At 46.6% G+C, this 17,035-nt stretch overlaps 1 protein-coding gene across 3 annotated transcripts in view; it reads left to right on the top strand.

Moving 5' to 3' along the window:
• DVL1 (dishevelled segment polarity protein 1) overlaps positions 1 to 17,035 on the top strand; it is a 95,412-nt gene that overhangs the window by 23,208 nt on the left and 55,169 nt on the right. For all 3 annotated transcript variants that reach the window (XM_081923607.1, XM_081923609.1, XM_081923608.1), the window contains exon 2: positions 13,755 to 13,824. In XM_081923607.1, the coding sequence (XP_081779733.1) occupies positions 13,755 to 13,824 (70 nt within the window). The remainder of the gene's footprint in view (positions 1 to 13,754; positions 13,825 to 17,035) is intronic.

The raw sequence follows: 17,035 nt of genomic DNA, 5'->3' as shown, positions 1-17,035 counted from the left end.
GCTGTCTCCAATCATGGAAGCAGAGCATAGCTATTGTGGCTAATAGCCATATCACACATTTTAAGCATATTTAAAGTACAGTGGTGCCTCGGGTTAAGGACTTAATTTGTTCTGGAGGTCCGCTCTTAACCTGAAACTGTTCTTAACCTGAGGTACCACTTTAGCTAATGGGGCCTCCCGTTGCCGCTGCGCGATTGCTGTTCTCATCCTGAAACAAAGTTCTTAACCTAAGGTACTATTTCTGGCTTAGCAGAGTCTGTAACCTGAAGCGTCTATAACCTGAAGCATCTATAACCTGAAGCGTCTGTAACCTGAGGTACCACTGTACATGGATTCCCCACCTCTGCAAACCTAGGAACCGTAGCATGTTAAGGGTTCTGGGAATTGTAGCTCTTTGGGGGAGAACTATAGTTCCCAGGATATTTGGTGGAAGCTCCATACATTAAACGTGTTTTAAATATACGGTGTGGATGGTCTGTTGGTGAGAGCCCTTCAGCTCTCACTCCTGAATTTTCACCAAACTGCAGATGGCGATTAGGAGCCAAATATGGGATAAAACAGCAGGGGCATTGCAGTGAGGCTGTGCTTTCACCGTACACCAGAATGGTTTTCAACTGGTGCCAGCTCCTGCCACTGACTCAGCAAGCTTTGTTTGGGTTGGCCCCCGTGTGGACATGCGCACAAGGCAAGGCGATGTGTCACTGAGCACTTTCTCCCTCGCTCTTGCCAACGTGCAGTGCGCCACTTGGTTCCAGAGCCTCATTTTTATTTCTTTCTTTGGCACCCAGCCCCTGACAGCGCGAGCTGCAGGCAGAACCTCTTGCTCTGTGACTCATGGCTTCTTCTCAGAAAAAAGAAGGTGGGGCCGCAGCTGCAGATGAGGCAGCAGCAAGACCAGTATCTTCCTCACCTGTCTCACCTCTCAGGACAATCCTAAGTGCTTATAGTAAACTCCGTCTCCGTGTGTCTGAGAAATCAGTCAGTTGCTTGTTGCTCTCCTTGAAGGAGCAGGTGCGCAATCCAGCGATGCTTCTGGATCCAGCTCTATCACTTGGACGTCCAAGTAGCCTCAGTGGCTAGAAGCACCCTTTTCCAGCTGTGCCAGTCATGATCGCTGTCATTCAGGCATTGGTAACTTCTAGGAGGGACTTCCCTTGTGTTTGATCCAGTAATAATAATAATAATAATAATAATAATAATAATAATAATAATAATTTATTTATACCCCACCCATCTGGCTGGGTTTCCCCAGCCACTCTGGGCAGTTTCCAAGAAAATATTAAGGGTAAAGGTAAAGGGGACCCGACCCCTGACCATTAGGTCCAGTCATGGCCGACTCTGTGGTTGCGGTGCTCATCTCGCTTTATTGGCCGAGGGAGCCGGCGTACAGCTTCCAGGTCATGTGACCAGCATGACTAAGACGCTTCTGGCAAAACCAGAGCAGCACATGGAAACGCCGTTTACCTTCCCGCCGGAGTGATACCTATTTATCTACTTGCACTTTGACGTGCTTTCGAACTGCTAGGTTGGCAGGAGCAGGGACCGAGCAACGGGAGCTCACCCCGTCGCAGGGATTCGAACCGCCGACCTTCTGATCGGCAAGCCCTAGGCTCTGTGGTTTACACCGCAGCGCCACCCGTGTCCCTAACAAAATATTAAAATACGATAATTCATCCAACGTTAAAAACTTCCCTAAACAGGGCTGCCTTCAGGTGTCTTCTAAAAGTCAGATAGTTGTTTATTTGTTTGACATCTGATTGCAGCTAGTGCAGTATTCTGCAGTACGGTTGGTGACAAGAGGGAGATCTCCTTAGCTTATAACACCTCTGCTCATAGATCTTAACCGGCTGCCGATTTGTTGCCAATGGAAGTTCAAGGTGTTGCTGTTAGTATGTAAAGCCCTTAACAGCTTTGGACCAGTTGACAGCTGGGATTGCCTTACTCCATATGTGCCCGCATGAGACTGCTTTGATCTGTGGAACTGGCACTGTTACAGGTGCCACATAAAGCATCCTGCACTTGTAAGAAATCAAACTCCTAGCATGCCAGCACGTACCCTTTGGAACTCCCTGCCCATTGACACCAGGCAGCTGCTTTCGCTGTACTCTTTTCGGAAACCTGTTTAAAACATATTTGTCTAAGCAAGCCTATCAAGACATGTAGAATGCTCATCCATCTTGGTCCAATAAGTTGCCACAAAGGATAATTTACTATTATTTGTGGTGCACTTGATTGCTTTCAGTATTAATGTGACATTAATGTGAAAATTCTTGAGGATTTTGTGCTCTTCCTTTCCCCACTCCCACAAAGCAGACTTGAGGTGGCCTACATTTCTTGCCTTTCCGCACTTGGTGCTGCAGCCGAGAGGCCTGGGAGTCGTTCTCTTGTGGAGGGCAGCTTGATGGGTTGTGGTTTTCAAATGGAAAAAGTGTATTTTGAGAGTGCTCCTCCCCCACCCCACCCCGCCGCCTGCCTCTTCTTTGTCTGGATAGCTCAGTTGGTTAGAGTGCAGTGCTGATAACACCAAGGTTGTGGGTTCAATCCCTGTATGGGACAGCTGCATCTTCCTTCATTGCAGGGGGGTTGGACTAGATGATACTCAGGGTCCCTTCCAACTCAAATGATTCCTTCCAGGACCTGCACACATGGGGTGCCCTTTCTCCTGTTCTGCCCCAAATCTCCCAATATTCTACCTAACATTCTTCTAACAATCTACCTATGGGACCGCCTCTCCCGATATGCCCCACGAAAGACCTTAAAGTCCATATATAGCAACACCCTAGAGGTCCCGGGCCCTAAGGATGTCAGATTAGCCTCAACCAGAGCCAGGGCCTTTTCAACACTGGCTCTGGCCTGGTGGAACTCTCTGCCTCATGAGACCAGGGCCCTGCAGGATCTGATTTCTTTCCGCAGGGCCTGTAAGACAGAGTTGTTCCACCTGGCCTTTGGCTTGGAGCTAATTTGATTCCCTCCCCCTCTTTCTTTTTCCTTTCTCCTCCTGTGATGAGGCTACATTTTAAAGTTTCAATATTTTAATTGTTGCATTTTAATCTTGTTTTTAAGTTGTATTCATTCAACTTGTTTTTATTATTGCTTGTTAGCCGCCCTGAGCCTGGCCTTGGCTGGGGAGGGCGGGGTATAAATATAAATATAAATAATAATAATTATTATTATTCAGCTGCATTGAATGCCCCTGAGTTCTAGTGTTAGGAGAGAGGGAGAAAAACTTTTCTCTACCCACTTTTTTAAAGCCCGGCATAATATTATAAACTTCTGTGATGTCACCTCTTGTTCACCTTTCCCCTAAACGGAAAAGTCCCAGATACTGCAGCCTTTCGTCATACAGGAGTTAACTCCTTGCAGGCCACTATTGCAAAACATATGAGCGTGCCAGTCCATGGTGTGTGTGTTGGAAATGGCAAATCTAGGAGGACTTTTTCTGACAAGATCCAAATCAATCAGGTATCACCCCACTTATGCAGGGGTTGCATTCCTGCTCCCTTACTCTGCATACTAAGGGCTTCAACAGGTAAATGGAACCAAATACAGTGGTACCTCGGGTTAAGTACTTAATTCATTCCGGAGGTCCATTCTTAACCTGAAACTTTTCTTAACCTGAAGCACCACTTTAGCTAATGGGGCCTCCTGCTGCAGCTGCCGTGCCACCAGAGCACGATTTCTGTTCTCATCCTGAAGCAAAGTTCTTAACCCAAGGTACTATTTCTGGGTTAACGGAGTCTGTAACCTGAAATGTATGTAACCCGAGGTACCACTGTACTTCAATACTTCCCATTTTCTGCCCTGTCAGTCCCAATGGGCACCAGCTTCCATAGGGCACAGGCAGTTATAACTTAGTGTTCCTAGTGTCGCAAATTCTCTTTTCAGATCTAGGGGTGGGTTTCATATATTTGAGCGCTGTCATAGGCCAGGCGCAGGAATAGCGGGCCCAGGGAATGTGAGTTCTGGCATTCTGAAAGAAATCAGTCTGCCAGTGTCCGCAGCGAACCAAAAGGGAAGCTACGGGAAGCTGGAGGAGCGTTCCTCTTCAGCCCAGAGGACTGGCCCTTTAAGGCTCCGAAGTTCTTTCAAAGGGGTGGAGCCTGGAGGAGGTATAAGATACCCCAGTCTGCTCCCAACCTCTGCCAGAGCAGGTGGAGCTCTCCATTAGCCATGACACTTTCCCTGTGAAGTCTGGCATTGAGTCGCAATGCAATAGCTCTCCCAGGCAAACTGTAAACTAACAGACCATAGAACAAATCTTAGTTACGGCTCATGGTTAGTTGAGAGAGAAAGCTAAACTGGGAGCAACATGCTAGGGCCTGGCTCAGTGTGGAGCAGCAGAACGGACCAGGTAGGAGGAAAGCCAGAGTCATCTATCCTGGAGCTCATGTGTTCGTGCTACGCCATGGTTTGTTTTAGCATTCTGTGCAAACCATGGCCAGAAGAACAGGCTCCTTCGCAAGAGGTATCTAAGCAGAAACTGGGTAGCCATCACTCAGGGCTGTTGCAGTTGCAAGACTCTGGCACTGAGTAATGGGTTAGACTAGATGAACCTGCAAGAGGGAAGGACTGTAACTCAGTGGCCGAGCATTTTCTTTTCTTTTCTCCCCCCTCCCTTTTTAGTTTTTATTAAATATTACAAGAAAATAAAAAGAAAAAAGAAATAGAAATCAATACATTACACTGTAAACACATTTGTATACATATTTTCCAACATACAGACTAGAAAAGAAAAGAGATAAAAGAAAAAAAATACTTTTCATATTCAATAGTACCAAATTTATACATCAAACATTACAATATATAATGCATTTGTTTTTCATGCAGAAGGTCAAATCCCACTATCTCTGCTCGAAGCCCTGGAATGCCGCTGCCGGTCATTGCAGAGTTGGATGAATATATTAGGCAATTTCCTATGTTCCTGCAAGGTTTCTTTCCAACACCACGATTCTGTGTATGGAGGGGGGGGGGGAGAGGAAGCCGGCGCAAGCCACACCCACCCAGCTTAAACTGGCGCTAGCTTTTTCCCGTGCCAAAGGTCCCGACCAAATATCAGCTTATGTTTTGAACCAGCTCCTCCTCTTGTCTGGAATTTCTGCCCAACCCTCGTCCTCCAGAGGGAAATAAAACAAAACAACCTTGCTATTTTAAGAGTTGGATGTTCCAACAGCTTGTGCATAATTGCTCCCCGGAGAGAAGGAAAGCCAAGCCAGCTGTTCTAGGGGGGCTTGTTGGGGGGGGGCTGTGGTGTTCGCAGCCCCCTAGCAGTTGAAAGAACCTCCTGCCCAGAGTAGTTTTGTTTTCTGCTCTTGGAAACGAGAGAGAGAAATGGGCTGAGAGTGTTGGAGTTAAGCAGGCCTGGGAGACCAGGATTCATTGGTCCTGTGAGGTTGGCTGGATGACCTTGGGCCAGTTGCTTGTTTTCAATATAACCCGCCTTGCAAGGTTGCTGTGAGGTTAAAGTGTTTGTGTGTGTGTGTGTGTGTGTGTGTGTGTGTGTGTGAAAGAGAGAGAGAGAGATGACGAACTTGCCTAATTTTCACTTCCCGAAACAAAATGGGAACCCAACTGCAGACATCTTTCGAAACTCATGGTTCTCTGAATTTCTGCTGTGTGATTCGCCGGCCGAGCCATGTGTACAAAAATGCATGTACTCGGGTAAAGTGTGCATGAAAATGCACATATTAACGGAAATAACATAAACAAATGCATTAGGATGAATTTGCTATGCAAAAATTGGTACCTTCGGGAAAAATTAGAGGGAATAAAATGAATATTTAGTTTAATTGGGGGGTTTTTTGGTCAAGCATTCTAAGCCTGCTAATGGAAAGATGGGACATGATAGTATGCGATACTGCAGAGCCCCATAAGTGTGCATGTGTGTGCATGCATGCGCTCCATCTAAGCCAGCCTAAGGAGTTTCAGTTTCACAGTGCAAACATGAGATGTTAAAATCTGCAGGGTGTCTGTTTATTTATTTATTTATTTATTTGATTTGAGAAGGTTTATCCACTGGCCGGAGGCAGGAATACTGGGAATTGCAAGTGAGGAGAGTAGCTGTTGCTCTGGGGTAACTCTTTGGGCCACTGTGAGAACAGGATGCTAGACTATGTGGGCCTCTAGGTGGCCTAATCTAGCAGCCAAGCTCTTCTTAATGTTCTTAGGACATATCAGGATTAACGTTAGATAATGCCTGTGAAGGGCTTTGAACACTCGAGCGTTATGTGCATGTTCAGTTTGGTTAAGGAAGAACTGCTTTTCCATGGTAACTGTTTAGCTCAGTGGAGGAGCAGGAGTGGACACCGTGGGGTTTTTGTGGTACCAGTTCCTGTCTTGTTGGCCACACTCAAGATTGCCCTTCCTGAGCATGGAATGTGCCAGCGCAAGATCAATAACGCCAGTTGTAACTTGAAGAGCTTGAAAGAATGGTTGCGGCAGATCTTTTATTTATGATGTGCCAGAGCATTTGATGTGAGGATATTCCGCTCTCTTCGGACCCCCTCCCCCTTTTCTTACAAGCGCTTGGCAGAATTTATATGTTAAAAGATGGTGTGTGTATACATAGAGAGCCCCTCCAGATGCACACTTGGTTGTGCATTCATGGTGATTTGTCCTCATGATGCTGTTGGGGTTGTTATACATGATCCCACTTTCAGTACTGCAAATGCTTTGAGGCGAACATATTGTTTCTTTTCCAATGGGTGCATGTCCTAAAGCTTCTTGCTGAAATCCTGTAACTTTTTATATGCCATCAATAATATTACCGGGGAGTGGGAGGGAGGGAGGTTGTCCTGCTTTCACAGTGGTACCTCAGGTTAAGTACTTACCGTATTTTTCGCACCATAGGACGCACTTTTTGCCCTCCAAGAATGAAGGGGAAATGTGTGTGCGTCCTATGGTGCGAATGCAGGCTTTGCTGAAGCTGGAGAGCGAGAGGGGTCGGTGCGCACCGACCCCTCTCACTCTCCAGGCTTCAGGAGAGCCCCACCGCCAGCCCCACAAGCTCGGGGGACAGCGGGGAGGCGGAACGCCACCATCCCGCTGTCCCCCGACTTGGTTAGAAGGGTGGCGGGGGGAGAAGCCTGCTCCTCCCTGTCGCCAGCCCCGCAAACTCGGGGGACAGCGGGAGAGGCGTAGCGCGCCCGTCCCGCTGTCTCCCGACTTGGCTAGAAGGCTGGCGGGGGGGGGAAGAAGCCTGCTCCTCCCCGTCGCCAGCCCCGCAAACTCTGGAGACAGCGGGAGAGGCGCAGCGCGCCCTCCCGCTGTCTCCCGACATGGTTTGGAGGCTGGCGGAGGGCTTCCTCCTCCCTCAGCCCCGCAAGCTCCCAGAGCGATGCCAAAGCTGCGCGCAGCTTCGGCATGGCTCTGGGTCCCGTTCTGGGGGAGGGGGAAGCTCGGGCTTCACCCCGCCCCAGCCCCGCGTCTCCAGCCGGGAGACGGTTGCGGGGGGCTGCTTTAGCCCCCTGCGTGCTCTCCCGGCTGGAGAGATGACGCGCGCCTATGGAGGCTCCTGCCATAGGCGCGCGTCACCTCTCCAGCCGGGAGAGGGTCGCGGGGGGCTGCTTTAGCCCCGCGCGTGCTCTCCCGGCTGGAGAGGTGACGCGCGCCTATGGAGGCTCCTGCCATAGGCGCGCGACCCTCTCCCGGCTGGAGAGGTGACGCGCGCCTATGGCAGGAGCCTCCATAGGCGCGCGTCATCTCTCCAGCCGGGGGAGCACGCACGGGGCTACAGCAGCCCCCCGCGACCCTCTCCCGGCTGGAGAGGTGACGCGCGCCTATGGCCGCTGCTCCCTGACCTGCTCTTTGGGGCTGGTGGTGGGCTTCCCCCGCCAGCCCCAAAGAGCAGGTCGAAAGGAACCTGAAGCCTGGAGAGCGAGAGGGGTCGGTGCGCACCGACCCCTCTCGCTCTCCAGGCTTCCAAGGTAGCCGCCTGAACGCACCTTAAACGGCACCTTGTTTTAGAGCGGGAAAACAAAAGGGGGAAAATTCTCCCACTCTCTGCGCAGCGCCTCCTGCCGCTTCGCTGAAGGTGCGCTGGGCAGAGAGCAGAAGAATTTTTTTCCCTTGTTCTCCCCCCTCTAAAACAAGGTGCGTCCTATTGTCCGGTGCGTCCTATGGTGCGAAAAATACGGTAATTCATTCCGGAGGTCCGTTCTTAACCTGAAACTGTTCTTAACCTGAAGCACCACTTTAGCTAATGGGGCCTCCTGCTGCCGCTGCACCGCCGGAGCATAATTTCTGTTCTCATCCTGAAGCCAAGTTCTTAACCCAAGGTAATATTTCTGGGTTAGCAGAGTCTGTAACCTGAAGCATATGTAACCTGAAGCGTATGTAACCCGAGGTACCACTGTACTATAGCACCAGAGTGGCAATATTGATGGCAATAATCTGCGAACACTAGGGAGGCATTGCAGAACAACTAATAAAGTAGAATTACATTTCCAGGACAAATCTACCACTAACACACTATTACTGCATCAGTGACATGCTGCAGAATGTACAGTAGCATCAAACAAAACCAGGAGATTGTGTGTATGGATGTGCATTCACACACACACACACACCCTACACATACATAGACCTCTTGCCCACGCAGCCATCAAGCTTTGGAGTTGGGTATTTGGTGTGGGTGCTGGGGGGGGGGTCACTGCGCCATTGCCTGGACAAGCTCTGCCCACCTCTGCGGATTCAAAGTTGGATGGAAAGCTGACGTCACATCACACTTGCCAGAGGGCTGCATGTCACGTTCAGTGTGATGAGCATCTTGTCGATGCCTGCTCTGGATAAAGAGAAGTGTAGTCAAATCAGGTTCAGCGCCTAACTGTTGAAAATTGACTCTCTTGTTTGCTTGGTTGCCTGGCAGAAACCTTCACTCTCCACAGGCGAGTGGCAATTAGCCTGTCCAAATTTGCTACTTGCCACGGCCCACCTGTAAGAAAGGAGATAAGTACTGTTGAAAGAGATGACGATGATGCTGTACTAATTCGCTGCTCAATCTTTTCCCCACCCCACCCCATCTTAACCTGATTTGTTTCCCCCCAAGGCGACTCTTAAAAGGCTTCGAAAAAATAAAAACAGAGGGGGAGCAAACTCTCTTTAACTTGTTCTGCTGATTAAATTGCTGCCAGGAATGTGTGATGCAATAAAAAAAATGTGGAGCATTGAGAGCGGAGCTATCGAACTCAGTGTTTTAATAACTAACCACCCGAAGCATGTGTGAACTTCTAATATGGTTTTGTTAATTCACCTAATATATATTCTGCGTGTGCGCTGGTGGGACAAATAAACAACCGACACGGCCTTGCAGTGCGAACCCAGTACAGTCATACCTCATGTTATGTCAGCTTCACGTTACGTTCTTTCAGGTTACGTCCCGCGGCGACCCGGAAGTACCGGAAAGGGTTACTTTCGGGTTTCGCCGCATTCACAGAGGTGCAAAATGATGTCTTGCGCATGCACAGAAGTGGTGAATCACAACCCGTGTGTGCGTAGACACGCTGCTGCGGGTTGTGCTCTTTTCATGTTGCGAACGGGCCTCCAGAACGGATCCCATTCGCAACCGGAGGTACCACTGTATTGTCTGCTCTGGCCGGTAGTGGCTGTGGAAGATCCCAGCTCAGGACCGAAGCACAACCTGCAGGACCTAAGCAGAACAACATTCTCCCCTTCTGTGGTTCCATGCAGCTAGTATTCAGAATCATAATGCCTCTCTGTTCATGGAAGCAGAGCATATCCGTCGTCATCATCTTCTTTGGCGAACATTTGTAGCCGAGTAAGATTGTCTTCTGTGAACACAGTCTTAACAGTGAATCCTTAAGTGACTGTGGAGGCCAATTCTGGACCCACATGTCCTTCTACAGTGGGGACATAGGTTTCCGGGCAGGAGTTGATCAAGGTGAGAGTTTGCCAAACGTCCCTTCTTCTTAGCATGTTCCTCCCTTTCATCCTGAGTTTGAGCGTCTTCAAAGTCCATGACACCTTTGGTAAAGGCTGCTCTCCAATTGGAGCGCTCGCAGGCCAGTGTTTCCCAATTGATGGTGCTTCTGGGTTTTTTTAAAACAAAGGTTATTTTAAACATCTTCATTTCATTATATATCATTTCCTAATATTTAACAATTTTATAATCCCGCCACATATGAAAAAAAGTTTTACATTTCCAACACTTGCTTTCTTTAGTTTTGTACATTTTGCTAATTTGACAGGAGTTAGATACCATCTGTACATCATTTTCGTATAATTTTCTTTAATCGCCACACATGCTGTAAATTTTATGTCATTCTTCCATAGTTTCCCCCCATTCCTCCATCTGAATATTGTGCCCACATCTTGTGCCCAGGTCGCAAGGTGGTTAGATTGGTCTCAACTAGGGCCAGGGCCTTTTCAGTACTGGCCCTGACTTGGTGGAACGCTCTGTCACAAGAGACTAGGGCCATGCGGGACTTGACATCTTTCCGCAGGGCCTGCAAGACAGAGCTGTTCCGTCTGACCTTTGGTTTGGACTTAGTCTGACCCTTATGTTTCCCTCCCCTTATGGTCTTGATTTATTGGCTACTTTAAAATGCATTTAAAATTGCATTTTAACCTGTATTTTAAATCCCCCCCCCTCTTTTTCCCCTATTATGTTTTACTGTGATTTTATTGGTGTTAGCTGCCCTGAGCCCAGCTCTGGCCAGGGAGGATGGGGTATAAATAATTTTTTTATTATTATTGTTATTAATCATGACTGGACCTACATTCTGGATCCAATACTGATAAAGCCTTGTTACACTTAGGTTCTCTGCAAGTAGATTTCAGGTGTCTTATCCTCAAGCGGGAGAGAAACACAGTCCTCTGTCTGATTTCTGCCTTTTGCAAGCGCATGTGGGTTTTTAAGGGTACCTTTTTGATGATGCTTTGAAGACTCACTCCTTCCTTTGTGCCCCCCACCCTCACATGGCAGGAGAACCACGGAGGGAATCATTAAACAAACGGAGGGAGTGGTGCTTTTAAAGGAAGCAAACAACGCCAAAAAAGCCAAACCACACAACACCGGATTGATGAGGTTTCCAGTTGGTGGTGTCCCCCCTTTGGGACCAAAATGGAAAGATCTGAAGCGAAGCAAGGAGGAAACAAAATTGTGTTTGTTTTGTGAGGGGAGAAGCAGCTCATTTCCCCCTCCGGAGATGAATTCTCAATTTGTGGGCTAGAGAGACACTAATATGGGTTGAAATATTGCAGGTGTGCAGCCAGAAGCAAGTTCATTAACTAATTAAACTCAACCAGGGGATCAAATTATCAGTCCTAGAATCATAGAGCTGGGAGAGGGACCCCAAGGGACATCTAGTCTCACCCCCTGCAATGCAGGAATCACAGCTAAAGATATAGGTATACAGTGGTACCTCGCATGACGAATGCCTCGTAAGACGAAAAACTCGCAAGACGAAAGAGTTTTTCGTTTTTTGAGTTGCTTCGCAAGACGAATTTCCCTATGGGCTTGCTTCGCAAGACGAAAACGTCTTGCAAGTTTCAATGCATTCCTATGGGAATTTGGTTTCAATGCATTCCTATGGGAATCCGTGCTTCGCAAGACGAAAAATTCGCAAGACGAAAAAACTCGCAGAATGAATTAATATCATCTTGCGAGGTACCACCGTATCAGTACTCAAATCTGAATTGTTAAATTGTGTTATTAGTGTTATTGTGGTTTTTGTTGTATGTGCTTTTTGTGGTTGCTGTTTGTATTGAAAAAATGATTTTAAAAAAACAACAGCTAAAGAATCCCTGACAAGCGGCCACCGGATCTCTGTTAAAAACAACAGCGACAACAACCAGTGAAGGAGAGTCGATCACCTTCCGAAGTCCTTCATAACTCAAAAACGGGATGAGATGAAAAATTAAAATTTTAGATTTAAACTTAGTTTTGCTCATTCAGCGAGTGTACAAAATATTAAGAAAATTGGATGACATGAGGTAAAAAAGAAAGTTGGATCACTTGAATGACCCCTCTGAGTCTTTTAATCTCCAGGTTAAACATACCCAGTTCCCTCTATGCCTAGAGAAAGCTCACTGCCCAATCTCTGTGTGGGGGGACTGTGTTGCTCAAGAGGGAATTTCCTTTGCCTGCAAAAGGTCTTGGGTTCAAACTCTGGCAGCTCCATGTTCCTTAAAAGAGAGAGAGAGATTAGCTAATCGGTGAGTAGTTTGAGTAGGAAGGACCTTGGGGGTGATATAGATCAGGGGTCGGCAAGGTTTACCTCGCCTGGGCCGGTTCACTCCAGCAGAGATCCCTTTGTGGGTCAGATCACACATGCACGTGAGTGCGCGCCCCTGCAATTTCTGGCGCTGCAGTAGCGAGTCCCTGTGCCGTGTTGTGCCGGTTTAGTGCATTGCGCGGGGACTCGCTGAGTGGGCAGCTCGGTTCAGGGGCAGCTCGTGGGCTGGTTAAACGACCCCCATGGGTTGCTGACCCCTGATGTAGATGATGCCCCCTCCCCAGTGAAGGAATTTTCCGACCGCAATATCACTAACAAATGGGGCTGGTTAATTGCTGATTGTTGTTAAAATGTTTTTGATTACTCATTTTAAACAGTTTTTTTACTCATAACGTCAATAGTTTTTTGTAAACCACTTGGGGTTTTTGTTACACTAAAGCAGGGCATATATTTTGTTAAATAACATAAGTAATGCTCCCCCACCCACCCAGGAAGACCTCTTTAACCCTTTCCATGCCAGCATTCCAAGAAGACTGTCAATTTTTATTTTTACTTCTTTTGATACTGCTGGTCATGTGTGTGTGTGTGTGTGTGTTGCTGTTTTAGTATCTTTGATGGGTTATGTCATTTATATATTTTTAAAAATGGGACAATTGCATTCTGGGAGAGGTTAACCCCTTAGGGCTGATGACCAGCATCTTTAAAACAGTTTGAGACCAGTTTGCCTGCAAGATCACCTTGCTCCATATACGCCCACTTGACTGCTGCAAGATCTACAGACCTGGCACTGTTACTGGTGCTGCATCATATTTGTTACACAGTTGTAAGAAATTTATTCTTTAGTGTGGCTGCACCTTCACATTGACATCAGACGCTGTCCTCTTCACTGTGCTCTTTTCAGTGCCTGCTAAAAACATTTTTGTGTAGGCGAGCCTGTCGAGATATGTAGAATGTTGACGTGCGTTAATCTGGCTTTCAGCTTATTGATTTTAATTTTTTTTAACGTTTTAAGTTGTTGTTTTTACCTGTTTTTTTATTGATGGTTTCATTGTTTTCTTCTAGTTGTAAACCACTCTGTGGGTTTAAAAAAAATACAAGCAAGCAGTATATAAATTTTATGAAATAGATACAGTGGTACCTCGGGTTACATAAGCTTCAGGTTACAGACTCCGCTAACCCAAAAATAGTGCTTCAGGTTAAGAACTTTGCTTCAGGATAAGAACAGAAATCGGGCTCCGGCGGCATGGTGGCAGCAGGAGGCCCCATTAGCTAAAGTGGTGCTCCAGGTTAAGAACGGACCTCCGGAACAAATTAAGTACTTAACCGGAGGTACCACTGTAGATAGATATAGATAGATAGATGATAGATAGATAGATAGATAGATAGATAGATAGATAGATAGATAGATATAGATAGATAGATAGATAGATAGATAGATAGATAGATAGATAGATAGATAGATGATAGATGCTTTCCTTCTTTTCAAAGCACTGCACATTAAAATGCCATTCTCCGAGATGAACTCCTGATGTTTTCTTGTTTCTCTCATCTTCATCCATCCAGGGTTGTGAAAGAGGAGATATCAGACGACAATGCAAAGCTGCCCTGCTTCAATGGACGCGTCGTGTCTTGGGTATGTAGAGCCCTTTCAGTTCTACAATCGGTAGAAATGCTTTGGGGCCGTGTAGGAGCCGTTGCTAGATCTAATAACATAAGAGTGGTTTTACAGTCCATCCCTTTTCTTGGAAAACTCAACATTTACACAATGTTAGAACAGTTCAAAACAATTCCCAAAATTAGGCAGTTTCTCATTAAAATCCCATCAGTTAATCCAAACTATTTCCGCCCCATACCTAGTCTGAGAATACCACTGTGGGTGCACAATTGTTTTGCTGATGTGTGCTTGCATTGCTTTGGAAAAGGCCAATTAGGATAATTAATGGCCTTTAAGTGCAAACTGTTTGGACGTGGGTGGCACTGTGGTCTAAACCACTGAGCCTAGGACTTGCTGATCAGAAGGTGGGCGGTTCAAATCTCCGCGACGGGGTGAGCTCCCGTTGCTCGGTCTCTGCTCCTGCTAACCTAGCAGTTTGAAAGCACATCAAAGTGCAAATAGATAAATAGGTACCGCTCCGGAGGGAAGGTAAACAGCGTTTCCGTGTGCTGTTCTGGTTTCACCAGAAGCGGCTTAGTCATGCTGGCCTCGTGACCCAGAAAAACTGTCTGTGGACAAATGCCGGCTCCCTTGGCCAGTAAAGCGAGATGAGCGCCCCAATCCCAGAGTTGTTCAGACTGGACTTAACTGTCAGGGTTTCTTTACCTTTAAGTGCGAGCTGGATCCAATTCCTACCTCGCTTCTAATTCTGATGTCCAGGTTGTAAGTTATGATTGCAGCATCCCAGTACTATCTTAAGGCCTGGCTTCTACACTCTGCCTGTTTGGCGTGGGCCTGGTTCCCACCTGTGTGTTTGCCTCTTAACAGTGGCTGCCGCATAACCATTACAGGTAAAATATCTCTGGTACACCTTCCACATTCCCTCATATGCCTTTGTTTTTCTGCACAGGCTGTGTGCTCAAGCTTCATGGGGCCACATGTTGAGAAATCAAGTGATGGTGTTTTTTGTTTTTAGCCGACAGGTGCTTTGCTCTAATGCCCTTGCTCTGCTTAAAAGCCTGCAATCACACTATTATTATTATTATTATTATTCCACTCTGCAGAAATTCCCATGCTTGCCAGCAGATTCTGCAGGCGCTACACTCTTGGCTCTGTGTGTGTTTCGCCGTTTATTTTGTATTGGGAGGTTTATGAGCGGTTTGCCGCGATTCGGCATGGCTTTACGACTCTTGAGGGTGACTCACAGCTCTAACGTGCCTTTAAGTCAAATGGGGGTGGATTTATGAGTGCTTTTAAAGCTTGGTGTGGATATATTCATTTTTCTAGGATCCTTTTACCAAACATTTCTTCAGACCTGTCCTCGTTCTAGAGTTGTATCCCTAGCTAAGTTCTACTCGGAGAGTAGCTAGTGAACATGGCTAATTACGGTCTATACATTTCAGTGGGTTTACTCTTGAGTAGAGTTAGTTGGCTATAACCCCTTGTTCCTAGCATCATTACTTGACAGTTACTGAGGGCTGCTGGGTAGACTTCAAATGCATTTGCTAGGCGCTTTTATGAAATAATGTGTGGCAGTTTTAGAAACTCAGATTATATAAGCCAGGCTCCAAATGGCTCCTTAAACCAGGGTTACAGTCACCAACACAGAATCCCTAGTTGCCATTTTGGGGCCAGACGGCTTGAAAGTCGTATTTTTCAATACAACTTCTTGGTTCCTGAAAGTAATTCTGATTGTGCAGATACAATGCAACAGATAGAATTCTACAGGATGTGTTGCTAGTGTGCGAAAAAAGTCAAGATCCAAGGATCCCCAGGCATGCACTTCCAGGTGGAGGAGACATCAGGCACCATCCTGGTACCCAGGCATCTTCACTTGGTTGCAAGTGGCCGATAGCCAGGTGCAAAATGCTTAAAATGCGAATTTTGAACACTGATGTGTGGTTTATGGCAATTGCACACAAGGGCTTTGTTGTCTCTGGTACTCCTTGCTTCAGCGGTGGGCAACCTTGTTTTTTTTTTATAATATTTTTTTCATAAAATCTCCAATCATACAAATTTCCACATCACATATTTTAACTTATTGAACCTCCCTCTGACATTGAAACTCCTCTGACATTCATCCGTAGTTAAATTTCTATCTTCACATTCCTTAATTATAGTATCGCTTTTAAATAAAAATTTTCTGTCCTCATTTACATTCTTGCAATATTCCTTATTTTTTTCACAAAGCTTCTTTAAAACACACTAGCGTTGTATGTTCCTCACATACAGTTTTCAAATATTCTCTGAATTTTCCCCAGTCCTCTAGAAACTTATGATCTCTTTGGAATCTAATTTTTCCAGTTAATTTGTCCAGTTCTGCATAGTCTGTTAGTTTTGTTCTCCATTCTTCCAGAGTCGGTAGTTCTTCTTGTTTCCATTTTTGGGCCATCAATATTCTCGCTGCTGTTATTGCGTACTGAAAAAGTTTACAGTCCCTCTTATTTATTTCCTTTCTAGTTATTCCAAGTAAGAAGGTTTCTGGTTTCTTTACAAAGCTATATTTCAGCATTTTCTTTAACTCATTATATATCATTTCCCAGAACCCCTTCACTTTCTTACACTCCCACCACATATGAATAAATGTACCCTCTTTCTCTTTATGCGGTGGGCAACCTTGTGGTCCTCCAGATGGTGCCCAGCTTCCCATCAGCCCCGACCAACATGGCTAATGGTCAGGGATGATGGGAGTTGTAGTCCACCAACTGCTGCAAGAGTCATGGATTCCTCATCGCTGTTCTGCTTTGAACAAAGGAAGTTGCCTTATTCCAGGCCAGAGGCCCAGCTAGTCCAGGATCCTGTTCTCACACCGTGGCCAATCAAATTCCTCCAGGCATAGCATGAAGGCAACAGCCCTCCCTCACTGTTATAAGAACCTAAAAGGAGCTCTGCTGGATCAGGCCAGTGGCCCATCTAGTCCAGCATCCTGTTCTCACATTGGCCAACCAGATGCCCCAGCCGAAATCCCACAAACAAGACCTGAGCGCAACAGCAAATCTCGCCACTTGTGATTCCCTGCAACTGTTATACAGAGACATCCTGCCCCTGACAGTGGATGCAGAACATAGCCAGTATGGCTAGTAGCCATTGGTAAGCCTTGCATTCTATGAAAGTTCCTGCTGGCATTGTAGAGAACTTCTCCTTCTTCTTCTGCTCAGCACCAAAGACAAGGCCACAACGCCTCCTTTGC

The sequence above is a fragment of the Podarcis melisellensis genome, assembly GCF_964234715.1.
Source record: "Podarcis melisellensis genome assembly, chromosome: 8".
Taxonomy (NCBI): Eukaryota; Metazoa; Chordata; class Lepidosauria; order Squamata; family Lacertidae; genus Podarcis; species Podarcis melisellensis.
The sequence above is the reverse complement of the archived record's forward strand: the minus strand, read 5'-3'. Positions and strand labels throughout refer to the sequence as shown.